The sequence below is a fragment of the Homalodisca vitripennis genome, chromosome 2 (assembly GCF_021130785.1).
Source record: "Homalodisca vitripennis isolate AUS2020 chromosome 2, UT_GWSS_2.1, whole genome shotgun sequence".
Classification (NCBI taxonomy): domain Eukaryota; kingdom Metazoa; phylum Arthropoda; class Insecta; order Hemiptera; family Cicadellidae; genus Homalodisca; species Homalodisca vitripennis.
This window is the reverse complement of record NC_060208.1, coordinates 170,515,154-170,541,023: the sequence shown is the minus strand read 5'-3', so window position 1 is coordinate 170,541,023 and position 25,870 is coordinate 170,515,154. Positions and strand designations below refer to the sequence as shown.

The following is a 25,870-nucleotide window of genomic DNA, read 5'->3' as shown; positions in this document are numbered from 1 at the left end:
AGCCGCTGAGATGAAGGCGCAACAATCTCTTTAACGACTTTAAAGTCACGATTTCGATTTCCAGATTTGTAAGTTATTTTCAAAAACACGTTAAACAACACTATAACAACTGAAAAACAAGGTTAAGTCCTATTATTGCTATTATTTGTTATACTTTTATTATTTATTTCCACCACAATCAACACTGTCACATAACAGACTGATTGTAGTGAGTGTGACGTGTTATTTGAGTCAATACGATTCCTGACAGGAGGGTTTTACCCATGAGTTACAGGAAATGTTTTCGGGACGCAGCGCATAATGCTACCCCGCCACCCCTCTCGCCTATCACCACACACTCAAGGTCACGTGCGCAGCTAAAATCATCGAACTGTACGTTGTGTCTGTGTGTCTTGCTTACCACTAACATAGCTTTATTAATATTATTGTTGGCATCGCCTCTAGGTGTGGGAGGATCCTACTCTATGGACATGCTGGGTGGTCGGTCACGTGATCCTTGTGTACCTGGTACCGGGTCTGACAGTGGCGGCCTGTCATCATTCTGTGGGCCACAAGCTGTACGCTGCATCTCTGTCCGCCGCCGCTGCCAACGGAGATATCCCTCTTCCCATGCCCATCCTCGGTCGACCCAAGGAGGTCATCATTGTTGCCTCGGTGCAAAACGACGTTCCGTCCAAAGTACGAGCCGTAACTTAAGATCATTTATAGTGTCTTAGGCTGTAATAAAATATACAAAAGCATTGCGTGCGATGAAGGAGAAATGCGTTTGTATAAGTAATAAAATTCCAATAGCTATAAACCGCCCAAGTCATAAAATTCCCACAACTCTTCTAGAAATATAATTCTGTTTACGATCCAGCTCCAGGAGTATTGTTGATTGATTATTCCTACAAAGCTATATCATAAGCTATGTTCTTTTTAACTTAATAATTAAATTCATGTAGTAATAAAATATTTTAAAAGGAAAAATCCTGTAAATTGTTTTCGTCATTTATTTGATTTTTGTATACTCGTATAACACTGCTATTATACACAAGGGCACAAATTGTACTGAGTTATATAACAGACTAGCCTAAACCCGCGGCTCCGCTCGCGTGGCAGTAGAGAGGGCTACATCAATCAAGCATCGAAAAGAAATACTAATTTTATTATATGTTTTTCCAATTAATTTATTGCTCTACTAATACATCGTAGCATATCATAAAATCTATTATAAAAGTTTTTTGTTTATTTTAATGCGTTTTGGTAAACAACGTTATTAGTTGTATTATTTGGAGCATAAATATAAAGGTTCTTCGGGTTTCCGACTCTTGAGCAAGCGACGTATAATTGACCGTGCGAGAAACATGAGGGTTCCAGATGGATTCCTGCGACGTTAAGTGATTGTCCTTGTGCCTTATTAATCGTCATTGCGAACGCAAGTCGAACGGGGAACTGAAGTCTCTTAAATTCAAATGGCAAGTCGGATGGAATTAAGGGGATGCGAGGGATGAAGACATCTTCCCCGGCAGATGTTCCCGACAAAATCGTTGCTTCAATGATATTTGGATGTAAATTTTTGACGGTTAGTCGAGTGCCGTTGCACAATTTTGGTGGTCGTAAGTTTCTCAACATCATTATCGGTGATCCTACTTTCAAGAGTAATTGATGTGACGGCATTCCTGATGGTTCAAGTGAGTTTAAAAACTCCACAGGGTAGTGTACAGCTTGTTCTGGATCAATGACGGTGTCGATGGACTTGTACGTCGTCACAGCTCCCGGTAGCTTGTCTTGAATAGATATGTTTAGATTAGTTACTTGATCGTTTCGTGGTGCTAGAATCGCTCTTTCTCTAAGCCATCCGTGATTTTTGTAATTAGTGGCAATGTCTTGAAAAACACTGTTAACAACATCATTGATTGATTCAGCCAAATTGCAGAAGTCCTCTGGAAATGTTATGGAGTAATTGCCTGGCGAATTCATGAAGGTTCCATTTCCAATTTGCAAAAGCCGTTCCGAAAATTCTTGTGAGGCCGCATCACTTTGCAGGCGAACACGCATGTTTGTTGTGAGCGTCAATATCTGAACTCGCCTCCATAAATATGATAACTTGAGACACGCATTAAGTTCATCTGCTGGAGTTCCTCTTGGAATAACAGGAAGAGTTTGACGAAAGTCTCCAGCTAGTAGCAAGAGTGCTCCTCCCATTGTTGCTTCTTAACCCCTCAGATCTTGCAGAGTCCTATCCAAAGCCTCAAGAGCTTTTTTGTTTGCCATCGTGCATTCGTCCCAAATGATAACCTTGCATGTTTTTAGAACAGTGGCTTGTCCAGAATTTTTCTTGATGTTGCAAATTGGCGTATCAGTTGCACAAAAATCCAACGGTAATTTTAGCGCTGAATGCGCAGTTCTTCCTCCTGCCAAAAGAGTTGCGGCTATTCCAGAGGACGCAACAGCAAGTGCGATATCGCCATTCTTTCGCACTTGTGCAAGTATGAGGTTAATGAGGAACGTTTTTCCTGTTCCCCCTGGAGCATCGAGAAAGAATATACCTCCCTTTTGAGTTGAAATTCGATCCATAATTATGTTATATGACGTTCTTTGCTGTCCTACCAAAAGAGGTACGTTAGTCTCTACAAATCTATGTAGTTCATCTCGATTGTAGTTGGTCTCGCGTACAACATCAGTATCCACTATGTCAATGTCGTCTCTTGGTGGTGAAAGGAGTCCTAATTCCTGAAGAGGTTTGTTGACGATGGACAGACATGTATCTTCGATATTTATTAACGCTTTGTTGTAAAGAATATCTGACATTTGCAAATCGAAGTTGTTCGCAGTTCTACGCAGTTGCAATAAATAATCTTCGCTAAGAGAATCGCGATGTTTTTCCCACAAAGCCATTGGATCGGATGGAGCACAGGTTGTTAAAATAATTGAGAATAGAAGACGCATCTGACAGGGCATAGATATTGCAGCTGCTTCGGACAATGCCGTATCCCAATGTTGATCATCTTCTAGAAGTCCCAATTTCTGTCACGCTTGTCGATATGTGGAACAAACCTCACCTTCAACAGTGCGTATATGTTCGAAAGATGTCGGCCCTTTTACAACATGCAAAAGCATTCGCAAGTAAAAACATTCGGCGTTGTTAGGATGTACTGTGTATACTCGGCCTAGAGCATCACTTCTTCTTATCGTTGTTCCAGGTACTTTAACACCTTGTTTCCTTTGATAAAATTGTTTTTTCGATATGTTCCACGTATAGTATTGTGGAACTTCTGGATATAACAGTGTCTTTGCGAACGGGTCTTCGGTGCATAATTTGAAGAAGGCAGTCAAGGTAGTATGTGGCGGATCGGCTGCCAATTGAGCCGCATTCTGGGGTGTAAACGTAATTCTTTGGCCGTTTTCCAGATGCACTGCGAGGTGGACAACTGTGGGATGGCGATCGTGTATTGGAAAACTCAGAATTCTCCAAACTGCCTCATTACTTGAAATGTATCGTCCCATCTGATATAAACTTATTTCATCATTGTCGTTACTGACTCCAAACATTGCCATATCGCTGCCTTTGTTTATATATTTGCATATGTATTTGATCGATTTGACAGAGTTGCAGTATTCTACGTTTATATGTGCCTGGAAGGTTTTTGAAAGCAAGAGAGTGTATGGTACCACCCAACGGTTGTCAATTTGCACTTCTCTTTGTTTGATCTTGCCTACTGCTACATGTCCTCCGTCTTCTGGTTTTCTTCTTTTATACTGTGGATAGCCATCTTGTCCAGTTTGAGTTTCGAGCAAAAAAGAGCGTGGATATCTTTTCGTGCACTGTCGATCTTTCATGCAGGAGGATGTAGGATTTAAATTTCCGCAAGGGCCGTGAATCATGCATGCTTGAAGTGATTATGTTAAATAAAAGAGGATCTTCTTCTTTGTCTGGTATTTCGGCTGATATAATCTTGTCTATGTGGTCCGGATGAATTTTTTCTTTCAACCAAATGAGAATGTGTGCATGTGGTAAACCTCTTTTTTGCCATTCAATAGTATACATGAAGCATCTAACTTCCCCGTATATTCTCAATTTGACTATTGCATCCATCAGTTTTGTTAGTTTTTGTTTAAAAACTCTTGCTGTCAGATCATGTCTGTCTCCCGCAGTCTGTCCAGGAAGCAGAAGGGACTCAATTTCAACCCATTTTGGATTGCACGTGAAAGTTATAAATAAATCCGGGCGACCGTAACTTCTGACATACGTCATAGCATCTTGTGTATATTCATGCATATGTCTAGGACTGCCGGTAAATGACGAAGGTAAAATGACGATTTTTCCAATATCTTCTGCATTTGCATCTCTCGATATTGCGTCCCTAAGGTGAATATATTCTTCTGCACGTAGTCTTTTCTGATTCCATCGCAGAAATGATAAACGTTCACTTCAATTTTTGCATACATGTCCACCAAGAATTGTTGAAACAGTCGTCCGCAACGTAACAGATGATTATGCCCCTCTCTCACCATTATACGATAAGCGTAGTAATTCATTGCTGAAACCTTTTTATTTGTAGCATCATGTGTCACTGCATCAATGTGATAAATGTTGAAATTGTATCCATCTTCGCCTTCCCAAAAAAGTAACGGGTATTGTAGAGCATCATAAGAACGGTGAGTTTCTGAAATGCGCTGCAACAAATTACTCCGTTTTTGTAGAACAATATCCCGTTTATCAAATTCATTGCCGACAATTATAACTGCAACTTCATCAGATGTTGGGGCATTAAAACGTCTTTCGTGCTCTCCTGTTGGTGTTTTGTCTGCTCTGATAACAATTTTATATTCATCGCTTGGCATTCGTTGTAAAGCATTTTTGAACATTCTAACCAAATTGTTTTTTTCTTGTAGCATCTGTTGTAATGAATCTACGATTTTGCGGTCGACTCCTGGAATATTTCCACACCGTTGATCAATTTGAATGTCGTTATTTCCGGTAAAATATATTTGTAAAAATCGTGGATCTTGATTGGGTTCAGGTAATAATGACCCGGCTTGATGATAAACCTGTCCTTGAATTTTAAACGTAGGCATGTATCCCGCATGTGTCACTACTTTGGTTGCCCCAAAAGATGTCATCTGAAAGCAAGAGTTGTACTTTCGTATATCCTGTAGAAAACGTTTAGAGTCGGGAGTTGATCCGGATGTTAAAGACAAAAGTGGCTCAGGAGGTTCTTGAAGTGGTAGCAGATACACCTTCCCGTTGCTGCAACACATTCCTAGTGCCTCGTTTGGAAATTTCCGTGCATGGCAATGTGGGCAAGTTACATTCATGTGACCGATATTCATTTTTGGGTGTTGATTGTAGTCTGCTGAAGGATCGTAATTAAAAGCTTGTTTATACATGTCATGTTGAAGTCGTGCATCGCCTGATCTGTTTGCAACCGCTCAATTACTTTGCATTCTCAATCTATCATTCAAATTTGATGTTTCTCTTTCTTCTTGCGACAGCATCATTCTTGATGCTGATGTTCGTATTCGATTCAATTCGTTTACCTTTGCGCGCTGGTCGTTGCTTTGATTATTACAATGTGTAATTGTGACGAGCAATTAAAGATTTGATTTGATTTGATTTGATTACGAATTCGTTTTGTTGCTATCGCACGTGCGCTGTGACGGCTTAAAGCACTTTTTTTTCTTGGCGGCATTATGTTATTTTCCAATAAAATTCGTCAAAAAACTGCTCAAAGGAATTCTTTAAAAAAAATGTTGAGAAAAACATTCTTCAAAGAATATTTACATGAGAAAACAAAAATACTTGCCTATTTTTTTAAACCTTTTACTGATGGAAAATAACACTGTTCTTGGAAATTGTAAAAAAGATATCAAATCACGTTTATCAAAAATTTGACATTTGTGACACGTTGTAAATGTCAAAAAATGTTTGTTTACATAGAAACGTCAAAAATATTTATGTTTACTTAGTTACTGTCAAAAATAACAACAATTTTTTGTCTCATTATATATGTTTACAAAGAACAGCTGATTAAAAATTTGAAAAGACTCTTTCACTTAATAACATATGTTTGCTGCAATGCATTTCTTACGGGTATTTCTGTAACCAGTGGGGCGGAATCCTGAATCGGGAAAGGGATAAAAAGTATCCTATAACCTTCTACAGATCAAGACGAACAAATTAAAAAAAAATTAGGCGAATCCGTCCAGCCGTTTGTGAATGATGCTGTTACACACGAACAGTTTCATTTTTATATATATAGATATAAAGTGATAATTAATTAAAATAATAAAACCCATTATTCTATACACATTTTAATACGGAATAAAACAGTAAAACAATTATATACTAGCGATTTAGTGTATAAGGCGCAAAACCCTATATATATATATATTATATATATATATATATATATATATAAAACCCCTATATATATATATATATATATATATATATATATATATATGCAAACAGTCATATGATTTTAAGCGATTAATATTTAGTTGTATATTGTTGTATATATATAGTTGTTATGGTTAAGAACATGTATACTTAACAGAAAGTATAGTTTAAAGAAGCGCTGAACATCCTATTTTTCATCAATCACCCTTTTCAAAAATCAATCAAAATATTTCATATAGTAGGTTTTAACGTATGCCTAGTAATTGCAAAAAGATGGGAGCAGCAGTTTTCTAAAAACTTTTTACTTCTTATAATAAGGCGATGAGAAGATATACGAAGTTTTAGGAAGAAAGTAACGATATCCTCATTTGACTCCATAGTCAAATTGGATGTGAATATTGCCAATTTAAAAGTTCCAATAAAGTAGGAAGTACTTCTATAAAATGTAACATCTCATTGCTATTATTTTTAAGACATATTCTATGTTATTGTTATCAAGTTAGACTGATGTGTTAGTACTTATATTGGCTACTGATTTACCATGAAACGTTGTTTCGACTAGTGAAAAGACACTTTATGAATTTGTTCAATAATTGTGAAATATTTCTAAAATCGTAATTATTTCAATAAAAAACATACATAACGCTGTTAATTCCTAAAATTTCTCCATATTTTTACTTGAAAATGTAATATTGAATATGAATATGAGGACTTTTCAGGTAATACATTATCGACATGACCAAGAGGACTCTGACGATGCTAAGAATGGTGCCAAGATCAGGTCGGACATCGCTGACCACAGGCGACTGCAGGCGGGACGACAGACCGACCCGCGCCGGAAGAAGCTCCCTCGGTCACCCAAGGAAGCTCGCGCAGCCCGTAGCCCTCGCCGTCCACCACTGACCAAACAGATGTCTCGACAGTCTCTACACAGCCGCCGCCGGCTTGCCAACATGCTGGTGGCTCTGGTCGTCGTCTTTGCGACCTGTTGGCTTCCATATGTTTCCCTCAGGTTGGTGTAAACTATACTAATACCAAGCCATTGTCTCGATAGTCTCTACACAGCCGCCACCGGCTTGCCAACATGCTGGTGGCTCTGGTCGTCGTCTTTGCGACCTGTTGGCTTCCATATGTTTCCCTCAGGTTGGTGTAAACTATACTAATACCAAGCCATTGTCTCGACAGTCTCTCCACAGCCGCCGCCGTCTTGCCAACATGCTGGTGGCTCTGGTCGTCGTCTTTGCGACCTGTTGGCTTCCATAGGTTTCCCTCAGGTTGGTGTAAACTATACTAATACCAAGCCATTGTCTCGACAGTCTCTACACAGCCGCCACCGGCTTGCCAACATGCTGGGGGCTCTGGTCGTCGTCTTTGCGACCTGTTGGCTTCCATATGTTTCCCTCAGGTTGGTGTAAACTATACTAAATACCAAGCCATTGTCCCGACAGTACCTGTAAAGCCGCTGCAAGGCTTGCCAATATGCTGGTGGTTCTTGTCGTCGCCTTCGCCACATTTTGGCAGCCCTACGTTACCCTTAAGATGGTGGATACTAAATTAGGCACCCCTTGTCTATATGAAATTTTGATAAAACTCAAATTCAATTTTTCATTCTAGCCAATATGGTTCAAAACAGAAGTTTTCGGACTTTCCCCGTAACCCATTTAAGACTGAAAGTCTAATATTTATAACTTTATCTTGTTTATATATAAAACTCTGAAAATACATTGGTAACCAGTCTTTTAGAATTCATCAGGGAGATGTATGTTTACATATATACATATACCAAAATTAAAATATATATATATTATATATATATATATATATATATATATATATCCTTACTTGGTTTTATAAGATTGATAAGATTTTATCTCAAACCCGTTCATTGGGATTCTGCTAAGACTGGGTACAAGGAAGATTTATTATAATAGGCCAACAGTATTAATCCCCGTCAGTGTGCTGACATCATATATCAATCAGACGACGCGGCGGTGGTCTGCTGACTTCCCAGTCCTAGGTGTCAGAGTTTACTCTGACGTCAAATTATGTCGACTTTTATTGTTTGATGTATTTCGTCTAACCCTCGAGAAATTAAAATATTATTTATAACTAACTAATAACGTTGCTGGTTTATATAGTTAGAATTAATCTGTTGTCTTGAACTGTCTTATTGACGTACACCCGTTAATAATGTACTCTAGAAGAACCATCCTTCTGTATGTAATGAATATTCATCTTATTACACGTTTCTGAAAAAATAAGGATATTTTTATGAATTTGTTTTGTTTTGTAATTCTTAAGATTAAAGAAAATGGCATGGCTTAGTGACAAACTGTCACCCAGTAAAGTCATTAAGCATTGGTCATTGTGTTAACGATAATAAATAATAAGCAATTAAACTTGTATGTAACTGTAGGAAATAGGTTTATGTGAACAGTCATTCTAAAACTTATTGTTGTATTTAAGTACTGCATACCCATAATCTGGAAGAGTTAAAGCCATTTATAAGTAATCCCCAGTAATTACAACAAGCTGATTGTGCGAAAGGGTTTTTATGGCACTCAAATGAATTAAAGACAATTGACGAAGGTAAAAACTAGTGCAATTGCCATTTATATTGAATGCAAGATCTATGTATTGACGTTATTATATATACCCATGTGTACTAAAAACTAGATTATATAACAAGGTATACAATTAGAGTAGTTTTTGATTTGATACAGAGTGTTACCGTTATTCGTCTCAGGTAAAGTTATGACCACCATTTCAGATTGTTAAAAGGTAGATAAAGATTTGTACCTGTGGTTAAAATTTACAAAAATCTTACCATTGCTCACTGAAAGTTTCGAGGAAACTATTTTCCATTTTAAATTATTTCATTTTAATACCTCTTTTGCAGAATCTACTCGGTGGATCCCACATCGGATTCTGAGCTGATTCAAAGTTTTCTTCCCTTCTGTCTGCTACTGGGTCACACCCACTCCGCCATTAATCCCATCGTCTACTGGTTCCTCAACCGGCAGTCTCTACAGACAACTTCCTGTGTCGCCTGGCTCCGCAAGGGTTCTCAACGCGACAAACTCGGCAGTCACTTCCGGTTCCTGGGCGGTGGCGGGCAGGTGGACCATCGGAGGCCCTCTTCCACGAACGAGGCCGCCTTGGGCATCTTCCACCCGCGTTACACCGTCCCCAAGCCGAGGCCGCGACCCCAGCCTCGCGAGTCTTCTCAGTTCTACGCCTAGCAGCAGTATGATTCCCCTTGTCCCACCCCGGGCCTCATCCGCACTCAACCTGTGCGCTGATATTGTTGTCATTGTGATAAATATTTATCTAGATTCAGGATATGAACTCGTTTAGAAAAGTAAGTCTAGTCCTTATCGATAGGATATGAAAATTTTTAAGTATTTATATTCTTACGGGAAAAACTAACTGAAAGTGGTTCTAGCACTTTCATACAGTTTAAAAAAACAAACATTTAGTGAGATAAGCTACGGGTTATTGATAATGTTTCTTTCTGTATTTTCTAAGACGGAGACTTCTTGTTTACTGCTGGAGTGTATTGAACATCGAAATTCTTTTATAATTCTATCATCACATATAAAATACATTAGATTTTGTTCATGTAAAGTAATATAGGACATTAGTTGAATAATAAGTTTTATCTTGCCTAGTTAAAAGATGTAATACATAACTAAGTAGAATATTTCAGCTTAATATGGTAATTGTTTAAACTCTATATCCAGTGATAAATACAGTTGAAAGTTGAGTATTGAAATAATACATTTTAATATGTATACAAGAATAAATAGAATTTCATAAAATTTAAAAAATGGAAATAAGATTTTATGATTGTTATGATTTAATCAAACGCTTCGTTAAAAACTCATAAACGCTGCGTGTTCGAAACACTTCTTAAGTTGTTTAATTCTTTGTTAAATTGGGTTTTAAATGAATGTATGAATATGTTTATAAGAGTGAAATGGTATATAGCTTCAAATCGCCAATCTTTATACAAGTTTTCAGATTAAATAGTTTTAAATGTTGTAACAGACAATCAGGCCTTATCCTAGGTGTTACTGGAAAGAGTTGGGTTGTAACGTAATCGATAAATGGTTTAGGAACACTATTTGAGGACTCTTGGTGCTATAGGTGTATACAATTGTTAAATTATACAAAGACATCAGTACGTACATTCAAAAGTGCATTAGGTTATTGTTAGAGCTTTAAAAACATTTATTTATGGCGTTCTGTAATTTGTCTCTTAAATATTATAATACACTTAACCGATCGTGAAAAAGTATCGCATTGAAGTGTTTCAACTATCGATTAAGGACCTTGGGTAAGGTTAGATATAAATTAGAACTCATGTTTTATTTTAATAGTAAGAGTAGATAAAACTGATGTTAAAACAATATCTGACCACACTACTGAGCATTGTAATCTTAGTGTGGTGGATTGTAACAAATTAACAGTTGAGTTAAAGATTTTAAAACGATTGTTTTTAGTTATGCTTAGCGCATTGTTCGTACTCCACTGTAATGTAACAGGCTAGACTAACTAAATCTAGGAAAATTTATTGACTGGGAAACAGAAAATAAGAATACACCTGATTATTATAAATATTGCACAATCTTTATTCTGTTTTCTAAGACCCTGCTAGAGACTAGTGGCCATAGGATGGACATAATAAGGCTTGAATGGAGGATAAGCAGCTCCTTAACAACTTAAATACTGGCATTGTAAACTGCGAGAACGAATGCTAATATAAATAATACCAAACATTTTATTACAGAACCGATTTATATAGACGAGTGCCAATAACTATAATGCCATATTTTTACTCATATAACTGGTGCGATACCCATACATAACATTATATTTCATTATAAGAACATTTTTACTATATTTAAATATAAAATGTTTAAGTTAACTTTGGAAGAACAAATTTTGAACGCATTAAACCATATGCAGTAAATTTTAGGAGTAAATATAAATTAACTATAATATTAGTCATATTGTTTGTTTTAAACTATTACAATCGCAATTATAGTTCAGATGTTATTTAATTGTAAAGTTGTTAACAGTTTTCATTGTGATGATTTATTTTATGATAAAGCTTTTATTACTTGGAGATTTAAAATGAAAAAGCAATCTCATGGTTTAATACAAAAGTTAAAGGACTATAAAAATGGAGCTAAATTTGTGTAGTATACAATAAAAACCTAATTAAATATTAGTGGTTCTGCAACACTCATAAAATATTGATATCATGCTCTAATGACTTACGTACACTATTCATCATACAAAAGTATATATTCTTAGTTTTTGTAACGCAATAAAAATAAGATTACTCGTACTATAAGGAAACTGCTGGAATATTCACTAAGTGAATGGTGTGAAACTAGTTATATTATTATTTGCATGTATATATACAACTGTGATCAGTATGAAAATAAAATATTCAATAACCTCATATTTCGTGCCCGACGAGCGTGATAAACGCGTGATAACAGACTATTTACTGTATCAGCTGGATGTGTTCTGGCCTAAGCTCCTTGTCCATCTACCTCCTTATAAACCTAGCTGCTTTTCATGCATTCTCCTCTTAGTTTATATAAGTAAAAATATACCCTTAAGAATATATCACTCATTATTTATTTCCTATATTCAGTGTCATAACATTAGGGGTTCATTACTTAAGTTAATATTCCAGCTCGTGGTTTCTTCTGCAATTTACATAAAATCAGATTTATTATGCATAAGAGATACAAATTGTTAATAATACAACAGAATAAGAGTAAATATAACTAATTAGTCAATTGATAATTAGTTAATAATAATTGTAGTTCATTACAGGAATGGAACATTGAACGTTATGCATTTTATAATATCGTATTCCTCCATAATATGACACCACCTAAATAGTAACTTAGGAGCTGCTCATCTTAAAAAGCAGCTTGAAAAATACCACCAAGAGCATCATTGCCGTTCTACACGAAACTCTTCACATAATCCCATCAACCATTGGCCTTCATAAAATTAAACTACTCATAAAACACTCTGTAAAGTCTACATTTCTCAAATTTGCGCACCATACTAAATGATCTATAAGCATCTATGCTTTGAATTTTTCACTCATCATTTTTAACTCATCACTAAAGAATATTGCTGCATAGAGATCCGTCATCCAATACTCTCTTCTTTTCTTTTACAACGAGGATATAGGTGAAGATTACTCTTCTTTCAGTATTCTTCTTTGCCGTCTACTCCGTTATATGCAAAGCATTCATTTATGTTACATCCCTTTCTTTTAGATTCACTCGTGCTTCTTTGTACAACAACTTCTCCTCAGTCATGACATGTAATAGAATTACCCCAGCAATGACACAGACGATCCTCGTGGGACAGGGTGATATATATGCTATAATCACGTTAAATTGTTTTCCCTTAAAGGATCATCTCCTTTATGTTCATAGCTTGTTACCTATCCCTACAACCTCGTTTTTGAAAAGCAAACAAGATACTAGTTTTCACTATCCAAAAATATAACCTACTACGATTCTTTTTGAAACTAAACCATAAGGAACTTATCATATGTGGAAGTTAGTGTTTGAAATTTAGTATTGGATGGCTAAGCAATATTAGTAATCACGGTATGGAATGTTAAAGAAGCGATACCGTCAATATAGAGTTGGTCATTTTGATTAGTGGCGATTCAAGTAACACTTGATAATATATATGGATCTTATGGAAGTGAAATAATCAGACAAGCTGATTTAATTGCTATAAATAATAACTAAACACTTTATTTCTATATTACTTTTGTTATTCAACGACTCCTTCTTGATCAGTCTTAGAAGATGTACTTAACCTCATTCTCCCTTACAGACTTCTGTAAAGCTTTGTACCTTAGCCGACCGGGTCAACTGCCTTTCTCTCTTGTTGACATGTTATGACTCGTTCGGCGATTATTGTAATGTAACGTAACTTCTGGGGAATTTATGCTTAGTCTTAAGCGATACAAGCAATGCGTAACCGTTCCCAGTGAATAACGGTTCCGGGCAACTGTGTGTTGTTGATGTTATTCGCATAGGTAGTTGATACTTAACTGGATATTTTACTATACCGTGTTTTTAAATGTTTATTATGACTGTTGTTATTGGTGTTGAAATGTAACTCGTAAGCAACACTATATTTTTATGGCTCTTAAAAAGCAATAGGCTGTAATTTTTGGGTTTGAGAACACTATTTTGATACGTAGTTCATAATACTGTGAATAGTGGTTTTGTACTCAGCCTACGGTTACTGTCAATATCTTACTCTATATGATACTATAAAAACTGTTTATGGGTTTACAAACGTTCTTAGAGGTGTTATACTCATACAAAACTGTATAGAAGGATGCAGTATTATTGTATTTTCACATTTCATTGCATCAAATCTTTAATCGAATAAGTGTTATAACGTATCTTTTGTGGGAGTGAATACACATCTGACGTACCCGTATCGCAATGTTTTCCACTTTAAAATAAGAAAAGGCTCTTAATAGTTCTGAAAGTAAATGTTAATTGTGTTTTAACTGAAGATTTGGCTGTCTGTAATGTTGGTTGTTATTTTTAATTAAAGCCTCTCAATAAATTTAGTGTTGTTGATTTATAAAAGAAATTCATTTTGAAAACGTCTCTTGTACAGATATTTAACTATTTTTCACTATTGTTAATAAAATTATATTTGTATAATTCAATGGACCAATAAAGTTTTAGGTTTTCTATATAGTTTCATTGCAATTAACCTATAATATTCTTCCGTTTCATTCAGCATGAGAGTTACGTAGACTACTACATATTATCTTTACTGCAATCCTATTCCTTAAATTTAAAAAAGATTTCTATTAATTCAACGTCAAATATTAAAAGAAAAGGTTTGGTTCATAAGTCATTACATACAATTTATTATCGCATGTGTTGAAATACATTATGAATGATGGTGCTGTACGCAAATAGTGTTGAAAGTTTAAGGATGGCCAAATTGACGTCCACAATGAAGGAGATCAAACGGGCCTTGTTGAAAAAATGGACAAAGTGCTTAGAAAAAGCCCTAGATTCACAATAAGTGCTTTGTCTTTGGGATTTCTAGAAATCTTTTATTTCCTTTATTTTTACAGAACTTTTAGACTACAAATAGATTTCCGCTCGCTGGATGCCAAAGATGTTGACTGACAACCAAAACAATCACCGAATAGCGTCAACCTTAACATGCCTTGAATTTTACATTCATAATACTTTTAACGCGATTTACGCACAATACCTTGACTCATGATGTTTTCTCCATAAGCACGTCGCTTTCTCCGATAGATTTCTGCTGTACTGTTTCCTTCGGCTTGGAGGAAACGAATTACACTTCTCAATTTACATTTGTGGGGGAAAAGTGTGGCCATGTTTATGCGACTGCAGCTCAGCGCCAACTGACTACTTGAGCTCGGCAGTGACAAATGTAGCGGGGAAGATTTGCGATCTACTACTGCTCTCATCGCTGACCTACCACTTGTATGGCCGTGAAGGCATGAGGTCGAAGGTTGAATAAAAAGGCCCTCGTATATCCAACTTGTATTGAAATAAGAGTGGTTTAAATTTAGTTATTGTGTTATTATATAACATAAAATATAATCAACTTTGTTAAATACTTAAACATTGTATATCCAGGAATGTCTAATTTTATACTTAGTCCATCATTTAAATACTTACTAAAGCCAAAGACATTCACCGACAAATCGACGGTGTATTTCCAGATGCGATTCATGTATGAAGTAAGTCGTAGACTGATGTACCCGTAACAAGGAAAGTATCGATATAAAGTTTTCTTAAGTGGCTAATTGTTTTGAGTATTATATTATATTTTGTAGTATTTTTTGCACGGGTATATGACAATATTTTCAAATAAATTCTGAGCGTACCCCTACACAAGGGGTTGAAAAATTTATTTCTACCTATCTGTGTATCCGTCTGTCTGCAAGATATCTCAAGAATAAAATGACCTACAGACTCGGGAGGAGCTATTTAATTATGCATGATTAATCCAGTCAGTCCTTAGTAATAGATCCTATATAGAACGAGCATGGCCAATTATAATATACAATGATTTCTAGTTGGGCAGAATAACCTAGAATCATCATATAGTTGCAAAACAAAAATACTCTTGTGGATTGGAAACTTTAAGATGAAACTGGCAAAAACATTCTTTGTAGCAAATATTAACTAAGGACAATGAATGGCTGTGCAGCCAAAATGCCGGAGCTCCAGGCCAAAACAATGTCATCTTTAATCCATGATCCTTCTTCATGACTAGATGGTTCATTTACATTAATTGAAATTGGACCACTCACTTTAAAGAGGGATTGAACATGCTACATAGGTAAACAGCTGTTTAATACATAGGAAGTATATAAATACTCGGTCTGAGAAGCCTAATGTTGTAGGCTGAACAAGTATCAACTTTCGGTCTATGACATTTTCTTCTGGTGTAAGTTATTGAATGTAAGTTATTTCCTGTGTAGTGCCCTAGCAGCATTTGAATAGTTGCCCCGATCACAAAAATATAAACAATAATAGATCTGGACAGTTTTATATTATGAAAAAAGTAACTAATTAGGCCATTATCATCATCTTCTGGTCTGAAATATATCCAGTGCCATAAATCTTCTCTTTTTCTACTAAGAGCATAATAAACAAATATATAAAATTTCACCTTTCTAGGACAGTGGGAGTTTACAAACAAAATATGTTTATTCTATAGGTTGCAACTTTGATCCATCCCCTATGGGTGGTTGACGCTTTGTCTGCTGAGAGCATAAGGAACGTGTATGTAAAATGTAATCTAGCTACGATAATGAGAAGTTGAAAACTGAATTATAGTTTTTCTAGGGTTGTGTAATTCCACTCCCTATGTGTTATTGATTTTCTGGAACAAATGTTATTTTGCCTGTAGAATGGTTGATATCCACAAAAATCTTTGATTTGTTTGTTGGAAGCATACGACACGTGTTTGCAAAATTTAATCGTTCTAGGACACCGAGTAGTTTGAAAAATAAAAATAAAATTCTTCTTGAGGTGTAACACCATTTAAATCCTGTGGGTAGTTGATATATTTTATTTATCTACTAAAAGGAAAAGGTACGTATATTTCAAATTTTATCTTTGTAGAATATTGGGAAGTTGTATGTATATACTCGCCTTCGGCTCGCTGGGGCTACGCCCCCAGGCCCCCATGATGTACGGTTGCAAATTCGGGGATAAGAGGGATTTGGTGATTGGTAAAAATCGGACATGAGGTCATGCCAGGAAATTCCCTGGGGTTTAATGGGATTTAATGTTACCAGGGGTTAAGATATCAGGGGGTTTAATTTACTCACGAGGTTATCTGGTCATACCAGGTAATTCCCGGGGGGGGGAGGGGTCAAGAGATTTGGTGAGTGGTAAATCTAATGTATGCTTGCAAATTCGGGAATAAGATAGATTTCGTGATTAGTAAAATTTTGACATGAGGTCATGCCAGGAAATTCCCTGGGGGGGTTTAATGTTAACGGGGGGGTTAACACCTTAGGGGGTTTAAAGTACTCAGGAAGTTATCTGGTCATACCAGGAAATCCCGGGGGGGGGTTAATGTTACCGGGGGTTAATGAAACACCCCATGCCCCCTTTTGGGGTGTTGGCCAAATTCGGAATAGTATTAGACCTATTTTTTTGAATTTTCCAGTTTTTATCAAAGTTTTGACTCTAAGGCCATTTTGTGGCTTAACCGTTAGAGATACGAGAAAAAGTGACTGGACCTTTCTTGTCGGAAATTTAATTTTATCTTTCGATTGTGAGCTCAGATTCGAGCTACAAGCTCTGGTATACGAGGTACAGAGCGTGATAGGAAAGTCTGCACCGGTCAACTATTGTACATTGTTGAGTGTAAATATAATAAAAACCTACCCTAAGTCAATATTTTTAAGTCGTTTAGAGGGTTTAATTTGCTCATGAGTTCATATAGTCATGCCAGGAAATTCCCAGGGGGGGGGTTACCATTACCGGGGTTAGGTCACCAGGGGGTTAAATTTACTCAGGAGGTTATCTGGTCATACAAGGAAATTCCAGGGGGGTTAATGTTACCGAGGGTTAAGACATCTCGGGGTTTAATTTACTCAGGAGTTATCTGGTCATAACAGGAAATTCCCGGGGGGGAGTTAAGAGATTTGGTGATTGGTAAAATTCGGACATGAGGTCATGCCTAGAAATTCCCTAGGGGGGGGGGGTTTAATGTTACCAGGGGTTAAGACATCAGGGGGTTTAATTTACTCAGGAGGTTATCTGGTTATATCAGGAAATTCCGGTGGTGGGAGTTAATGTTACAAGGGGTTAATGACACACGTGGGCCTATTTTAAAGGGTGTTGTGTCAGTGAACATAATTAAAATTCACTCTACCCCCATCTACATTTGACGCTTCGCTAACGCTCAGCCAGTTCACGATGTGCTCTAGTAGGCGTATACTAGTCAGTCGTTTACGTAGTAATACAAACTCAATCTGGAACTGTTATGAATTGAACAAATTTTAGTCGGAAAAAATCAAAAACCCCTAAAATTACTAATTTACGACAAAGATTTTGCTATTAAGAGCGGTATTACGCAAGGATATACGACAAAAAGCTGTTTGGCCTTTTTTATAGATCGCATTATTTTCTAGTTAACAAAAATATAATATTTAAGGTACTACTAATGTATTAGCCGCTATCGAGTCCGAAAACAAAATTTCTACGTAAAAATTACAAATTATTTCCATTTAAACAGGTTTTTTGGCCAGACCATTTAGGATAGGGCAAAAAGTTACGAAACGTCTTTGTAGAACACGTCATTTACTAAAACTTATTATATGACATGTTTTGAGCCACGGCCAACCGTTTAGCCGCTATCAAACCCGGAAGGTAATTTTAAAGCGAAAATTTCCAAATATTTTCACTTAATAGCATTTTGAGGACAAACAAATGGAGATAGAGTAAAATGTCACTTAACCTTTTTATAGATCACTTCATTTTCTATATCTAACCTTTGATTTATTTTGCCCTCAGACCAATGGTTTCGCCGCTATCGACCTCAAAAACAAACTTTTCACGTAAATATTACAAAAAAATTGCACATAATCACGTTTTTCGTCCGAACCAATGGAGATGCATGAATTTTCTCGAATTTCTTTGAGGGGTTTAAAAGTAAAAAAGTCCGGTTTTCAGAATTTTGCTCCGGGTCATATCGCAAAAGGTACCTGCATGCAAAATTTCAAGTTTCCAGCACTTCTAGAATTATGTTAGAATTTGTATCTATATATCAATAAGTCAGTGAGTGAGTCAGTTTCACATGCGGCTGTATAAGTATTTAGATAAACAAGCTAGCACTGAGCTCGAAAGGCGATAAAATAATTGTTCTATAAAATAAGATTGATACAGTACCGTATGGTTATAAAAAAGAAACAAAATCTGATATATTATAATTATGAATTAAATAAACTGTTTAAAAAAGTTCAAAATAACCTTTGCTAACGCTCAGCCAATTCGCGATGTGCTCTATTAGCCACTTATACTAGTCACTGGTTTACGAAGTAATACAAATTCAATATGTAACTGTAAATAATTGTACCAATTCTTTTCGGAAAAAAATAAAAAACCCCTAAAATTACCAATTCACAAAAAAGATTTTGCCATGGAGAGCGTATAACAGGCTTATGGAAAGGTATACAACAAAAAGCTACTGAACCTTTTTTGTGGATCCTATTAATTGCTATTTAATAAAGTGTTTAAGTTTAAGCTAGGATAAACGGGTCAACCGATATCGTCTCCAGTAAAAACATTTTCACGTCAAAATTACAAAATATTAGCATTTATTGGCCAAACCGATAGATATAGGGCAAAAGGTCACTGAACTTTTTTGTAGATCGTCTTATTTTGTATTAATATCCGCTTTTTAATTTACCCTAACTTTGAAGATTCTGGTGATATAAGAACCCAGAAACAAAATTCTGAAGTAAAACTTAAAAAAGCGACACATTTAAATGCGTTTTCCGGCCAAACCATTGAGGATAGGGCAAAATGTTACTGGACCTTTTTTGTAGATCGCGGTGTTTTCTAAATCCCACTGAAAATTTGTTTTGAGCTGCGACCAACTGTTCGGCCGCTATCGAGCCTGGAAGGTAAATGATTAAGTGAAAATTGCGAAAATTTTACACATAATTGCGTTTTGCGGCCAAACCAATAGAGATAGAGCAAAAAACCACTTGACCTTTATTGTAGACCACTCCATTCCCGACTAAAGATTTTTATTCAGATCCAAACTAGCTCTAACGGTTCGCCCGATATCGGGCTTCAAAGAAAAGCCTGCAAGAGTGAAAAGTGCGAGAGTTTGCCAATTTTTTTGAGGGGTTTAAAAATAAAAATATCCGTTTTCAGACTTTTCCCGGTGGTTTGAAGGTAAAAGCTACGTGCGTGCAAAATTTGGTGTTTCCAGCACTTCTAGAAGTGGGTTAGAATTTCGTATACCCTATCAGTGAGTGAGTTACATATGCGGCTGTATATATATAGGGATATATATATATATATATATATATATATATATATATATATATATATATATAATCTCTTAAAGCAGTTTCAAAATAAAAATCTACAATTGTGTTATATATATGTACATATAAAAAATATATGTATGTATAAAACACGTCAAATGTATTGCATAAAATGGAAACGTGTCCTTCCACTCCACAAACACCCATTTGTCAACGTTACGTCACGTTTCACATTCAGACGGATATGATAACAAATACATTGTCTGCTGTTTACCATGAAAATTGTGCTACATCTCCATAAACATGTCAATTAATGAGAATATATATGAACTACCAATGATGCGCTATGAAATAGGACACTATTCGGAAATGTGATGCATCCTATTTGAAGGTAAATGTTTAGTTCCCTCAAGAATCATGACAAACTAACATTTTTCATGAAATAAACTCACTTAAATATATTTATAGATATATAATTATTTGCTCTCTAATATAATATTATGTTGACTTTTAATTATTAGACATATACATTATTTCTGTATATTACATATGGACTTTTATTACTCTAAGCCGATATCACATGTGTTTTTGTAAGACACCAAATGTTATGATAATTCATTCTATTTTTAATATGATAATTAATTCCAAATAATAAACGTTTACCTTTTACTGCAGTCCTAAAAAGATAGAGATCGATGATGGTGCATGTCATTCCTTGACATTTGGCTGAATGTTAGGACAGCCTATAATATGAATTATTCTATGAACTTGAACATTTTTATTTTGCTTAGCTACCACTAAGAGCTGCAAAACTTAATCTTTTGTCTATATGTCGTTGTATCTGCCTGTGTATTTGTTTCCGCTGGAAAAAATGAGGTATGGACATAAGTGTTCATGTAGCTTCACGTATGTAGCTCAACCATATGTTAATATGTTTTAGATTAAAATTCATTTCTACATAGACTAGGAATAGTTGTCCATGGTACAAGGAAACGAATGGTACATTTCTAACTATGGGTCTAGTCTGAGCATCGTTGAGCCTACCCATTACTCTATCATAGCCTGGGGGCTGTGCCAATTTCTATTCTGTAGTCGTTGTCTACGTATCCGCGTGACATTTCAAGAATTAAATGAGCTATAGACTTAAAACTTTGCATACAAATTATAATTATTACAATAAGCTATAATGTTAAGATAACATAATTATACCGTAATAATTCCGATATTTTTATACGATGCTTTTATAAACTTGGGAGTGCCGATGGCCGAGCGGTCTAAGTCGCTGGACTTTGGGTCTGAGTTAGAGATAGCGCAGGTTCAAATCCTGTCTGTGACCTTTGCACTTTTTATCAGTACCATCAACCTCGTACTGTATCGACTCTCCCCCTTATTCTATTTGATAAGATCCTCGTACAGGCTAGTGTCCCATGAGGACGGATAGAATAAGGCTTAAAAGGGGATCGTTCTCTCCTTAAAAAAATGTTAAAATAAGGTTCTGATTCAAATAAAGTTGTCTATGTCTTGTGTAATATATACGCAATACGGAGGCTATAATAATTATTAGTTGCTACGGTACATAACATTACAGTTGGATTACTTATATTACTGCAATAGGAAAATAAAAAAAAAAACACAGAGAAATATAAAGAGAAAATTCAGACATAGTATAAATATTAGAGGAAATTGGCAAGAGGTGCTATTTGTAGTACTGATCTACAAGTCGCGTCGGGACGCCTCGTTTAGTTATAGTTACCTCATTACTGCTAGGTTTACATTATAGCTGAATGTTAAATAAATGTCTTTAGTACAGATTTATTTATGTTCATTTTTCATAGCATAGGTTTTTTAAGTCTTTTAAAATAATAATAATAAACACTGCGATAAATGAGAACACGGTTTAGGATTATTACCGATCATGATTGTGTACATGTAATTTTATGTCAGATTGAACATTAACAGGTACATTACTAATTTACTAAAAAAATCAAATTTGGTAGTAAAATAGTGCTTATACAGCTGCAAATGTTACAGTTAAATACACCATATACATTGCAAGAATACATTTTATACAAATTAGATACTAGAAACAAAATTAGAATTAAAATATGTTTATTAAACTTTCAAGATGGTAACTTTTAAAATTTTCATTAAAGACAGTATTAATGAGCGTGATAAGTAGTGTACTTCTGAATTCATTCCAGCCATATTATGGAATTATTTTATGATCCATTGTTTGGTTGATCCCGTGCATCACACTCTTTGCTACTCTACTACAGCCTTTTTTGTTACCTCGTGTTTATTAGTTTTCTACATTTTTCTAATAAGTTTATAATATATTAACATATAAAGAGTAACAAAGAGATTGATTTTATTTATTTTTTATATATTAATAAAATAATACGTTACTTCAGAATTTTACGTGAACCATTAAAAACCATATATTGCAAACATTGTTTCATTTCTTTAAGTAATAGTAACTAAATTATTTATAGGTACATTCGATTGTAACAACTACAGTCTTTATGAAGATATGCTACACTGTATGTATGAAACACAAATATACATATATTCATAAAAGTTATTGCAGTGTGGTATATACCTCATGATAAATGCACCTTAGCTAGTAAACCTCATGTACAACAAACCAAAAGCAAAAGCAGTATTCAATTACCCACAATGCCATCACTATACCTGTCCGATACGGAAATTACACAATAAAAATGTATTTATTTAATATATTTGTATTGTATTTACACATTTATTGCACCTTCACTTAACCATAAGTTATCCGGTGTAATCTAGACGAAGAAGTGTTCTCATTGTCGGTTATCGGACACTGCGCTGGGTGATTAGGGGGGGGGGGGATGAAGTTAAATTCAACATTTGTATTGCATCTTATTTTAAGATTATATACGTGTTAACAATGTTTCAACATCACAATTTTTTAAATTTATGTTACTATTCCAAGTTTTTAATATTGTTACAAACTTTAAATTGTACTTATCTGACTTTAAAAATCAATTTTGGGTAAGAGAATATAGTTTGTCCTTATCAATAGGATACACTATTGGTGCATGAGCATTCTGCTCCAAATGTCTATGAAATAACTATGGTAAAAACAAAAAGTGTTGTAAAAGTAGTGGAAATATTTAAATTGTTACAAAATAAAGATACAATTCAATAGAAAGCACGGCAATGCTTTAAATATGTAGACAGGGTGGCAGGGAACAGTCAGTGCCTCACACGAAACTTCATGGAGAGAGCTTATAATTTTGTAATGCTAAGTGAATTGACAGACAGTAACTTCTCTTTGTGGAATAGAAGAAACATAACTACAGGTTAGTGGCGCCATTTATTTGTTACTTTCCAAAGTGGAAATAACAATTTAATATTTTATGTAATATAGTTTTGTAATTAATTTTCTACTGATATAATCTCTTTCTGTATGTCTTTACTATTTTATTTTTAAACAGTAGTTTTGTTAAAAATACGTTTAAGACAACATTGTTTGTTACCATGATCATGTTTTTTATACAATGTATTTTTGTCTATTTCAAATTGAATTTATTAGCCATTACTACTTAACGTGTTTTCTGAATTTGTATATTTTAACTTTAGATTTGTACACATATGCACGTTTTAAATTACATGACACATATATTTGTTACAAAATGAGGTAAGATTTCTTTGCTGTTAAGGTATAAGAAAGTATTTACCAATCTGCGAGTAATTTATGAATGTTGACGTGCCTAAGGAAGCAGTATCGTCCGCCTAACATTAAAGCGAAGGGTGGTTTAGTAATGAGATTACCATCCCTTAAGTAGCCAATTTCCACCTAAATTATTTGCTATTTAAGTATATGACCTAATTCCCTTATATTTGATTGATTGTTCTGGGGAATTAAACAGAAATGTTCGCTTTGGGCAACATTACTGCAAGTTTTACTCAAATTTTAATAAAGCATATAGTTTACATTAAAGTGATTCTGTTACCATCCACCACTTTATATAAAATTACACTGTTTATAAAATGGTATAGTTTATTTGTTTTAAGTGCTAGTTACATAACTAAACACGTAGATTAATCTTATTTTAACCAAAGATTTTTAAATAACTGATCAACTCAGATATTAAAATGAAAGTCTTTCTTAATACGCGTGTATATATTTCTAGATCGGGAAAACTTGAAATACTATAATTTGGCCAATAAATAATTTGCTAAATATTACTTATAGGCTTCAGATATTATGAAATCATTTGTAGCGTTTCTGCAGTAAAATATTATAATTTCAATTCCCTTCAATTGTTAGATCAAAATGATTAGAATACAAAACATAAAATTGTATATTTTATTTTGTATTTTCTCAAATTCTTTTGCTTAAAGCACATTTGGAAGAAAATTCTAAAAAGCTATTTGTAATAGCCAGGAGTTTCAAAACGGAAATATACTATGGTCTTGTGGCGAATGACCACAGTTATGTTTTTACTACATTCATAAAGAGGAAAAAAACACCTTAGCTAAGTCTCAATACTTTACAATACAATATTATACAAAGTTAATTTGGTTAAAATTAACAAATGACGTTTACATCAGTGTATTTTTACGATAATTACAAATCACACACACACACACACACACACACACACACACACACACACACACACACACACACACACACACACACACACACAATTTGTTTGGATGATAAAGGGATGCACTGCTAGATGACAAATTCATCAACGCACAAGAAAAAGCAGCCATTAAGATAGTCATTATAGATATTCAATTTTGTACATAGGTTTACGTTGTGTCCTGGAGACGCACAAAGGAAGATTTTCCAATCTCAGGAGTCCATCTAAAAGTGTGTGAAATTTCTCATAAGAAATGTATTGGTGGTTACATTTGTTATTTAATGAAATAGCTCGTTAAATTAACTTACTGTTCTGTGTAGTTATTGTTTTATGTCGGTACAACTATATTTTTTATTAATTTAACACAGTTTTCATTTAGTCTTGCAAGCATAGAGACAACACTTCTTATTTAAACCTTTTCTGGAATTCAACGCAGTTTTTGTATAGATAAGAAGTACATAGATAAGTTTTAGTATATATATATATATATACTTTGAATTATGCACTTTATCAAATGTTAAGTATGGATTGCCTTTTCAGTACTGAAATGCTGATATCAAAGAAAAAGTTACTATCTAACTTTTACCAAAGATTTGAAGATTGTTATAAAACCCACCTTAGTTTGTTTGGACATACGTAAGCTTCTGAGACTTGTGTATCTTCTTGACCATGGTAACAAAGCAAACTCACCTGTGGCTCAAGACATACATTAGACTGAAAATAAATTATAATGGTCAAATGATAACGTTTTCCGCAAAGTAGGCTTTCAGACCTATGATCAGGTAACAAGACAAACTCAACTATGGAACCAGAGATACCTTAGACCAGAGTAAATTATAATGGCCATAAGTATTAACTTTAACCATATCTTCTTGATTAAGATAGCAATGCAAATTAATCATTTTTGTCGAAATATAATTCATTGAAGTCAGACGTGCTTATACACGTGCAAAATCTAAAATAAGATCCAACAACAATCTCATATAACATATGAAGCTGTTAATCATAACCACTGACATAATATATATCTAAATTATGCCTACCTTCGTTTATTAGCTATATAGAGCACTATAATTTATTAATGAAAGTTAAGGATTTTGACATTAAGATTCCTCTACACTAACCTACAGTAAAATTTTCAACTATTATTACTGAAATCCTTGGATCTTTTCAATCATATATAACACAATGCTGGAGAAAAAATTTTTATGTGCTATATTTTACGGATACTTGTAAAAACTCTTATTAATTTTAAAATAATTTTAG

At 34.7% G+C, this 25,870-nt stretch overlaps 1 protein-coding gene across 1 annotated transcript in view; it reads left to right on the top strand.

Moving 5' to 3' along the window:
* Positions 1-14,156, top strand: part of LOC124355017 (cholecystokinin receptor type A) — a 49,427-nt gene extending 35,271 nt beyond the window's left edge. The window contains exons 4-6 of the mRNA XM_046805889.1: positions 445-678; positions 7,105-7,397; positions 9,285-14,156. Coding sequence (XP_046661845.1) covers positions 445-678; positions 7,105-7,397; positions 9,285-9,627 — 870 coding nt within the window. The 3' untranslated portion in view covers positions 9,628-14,156. The remainder of the gene's footprint in view (positions 1-444; positions 679-7,104; positions 7,398-9,284) is intronic.
* The last annotated feature ends 11,714 nt before the right edge of the window (positions 14,157-25,870 follow it).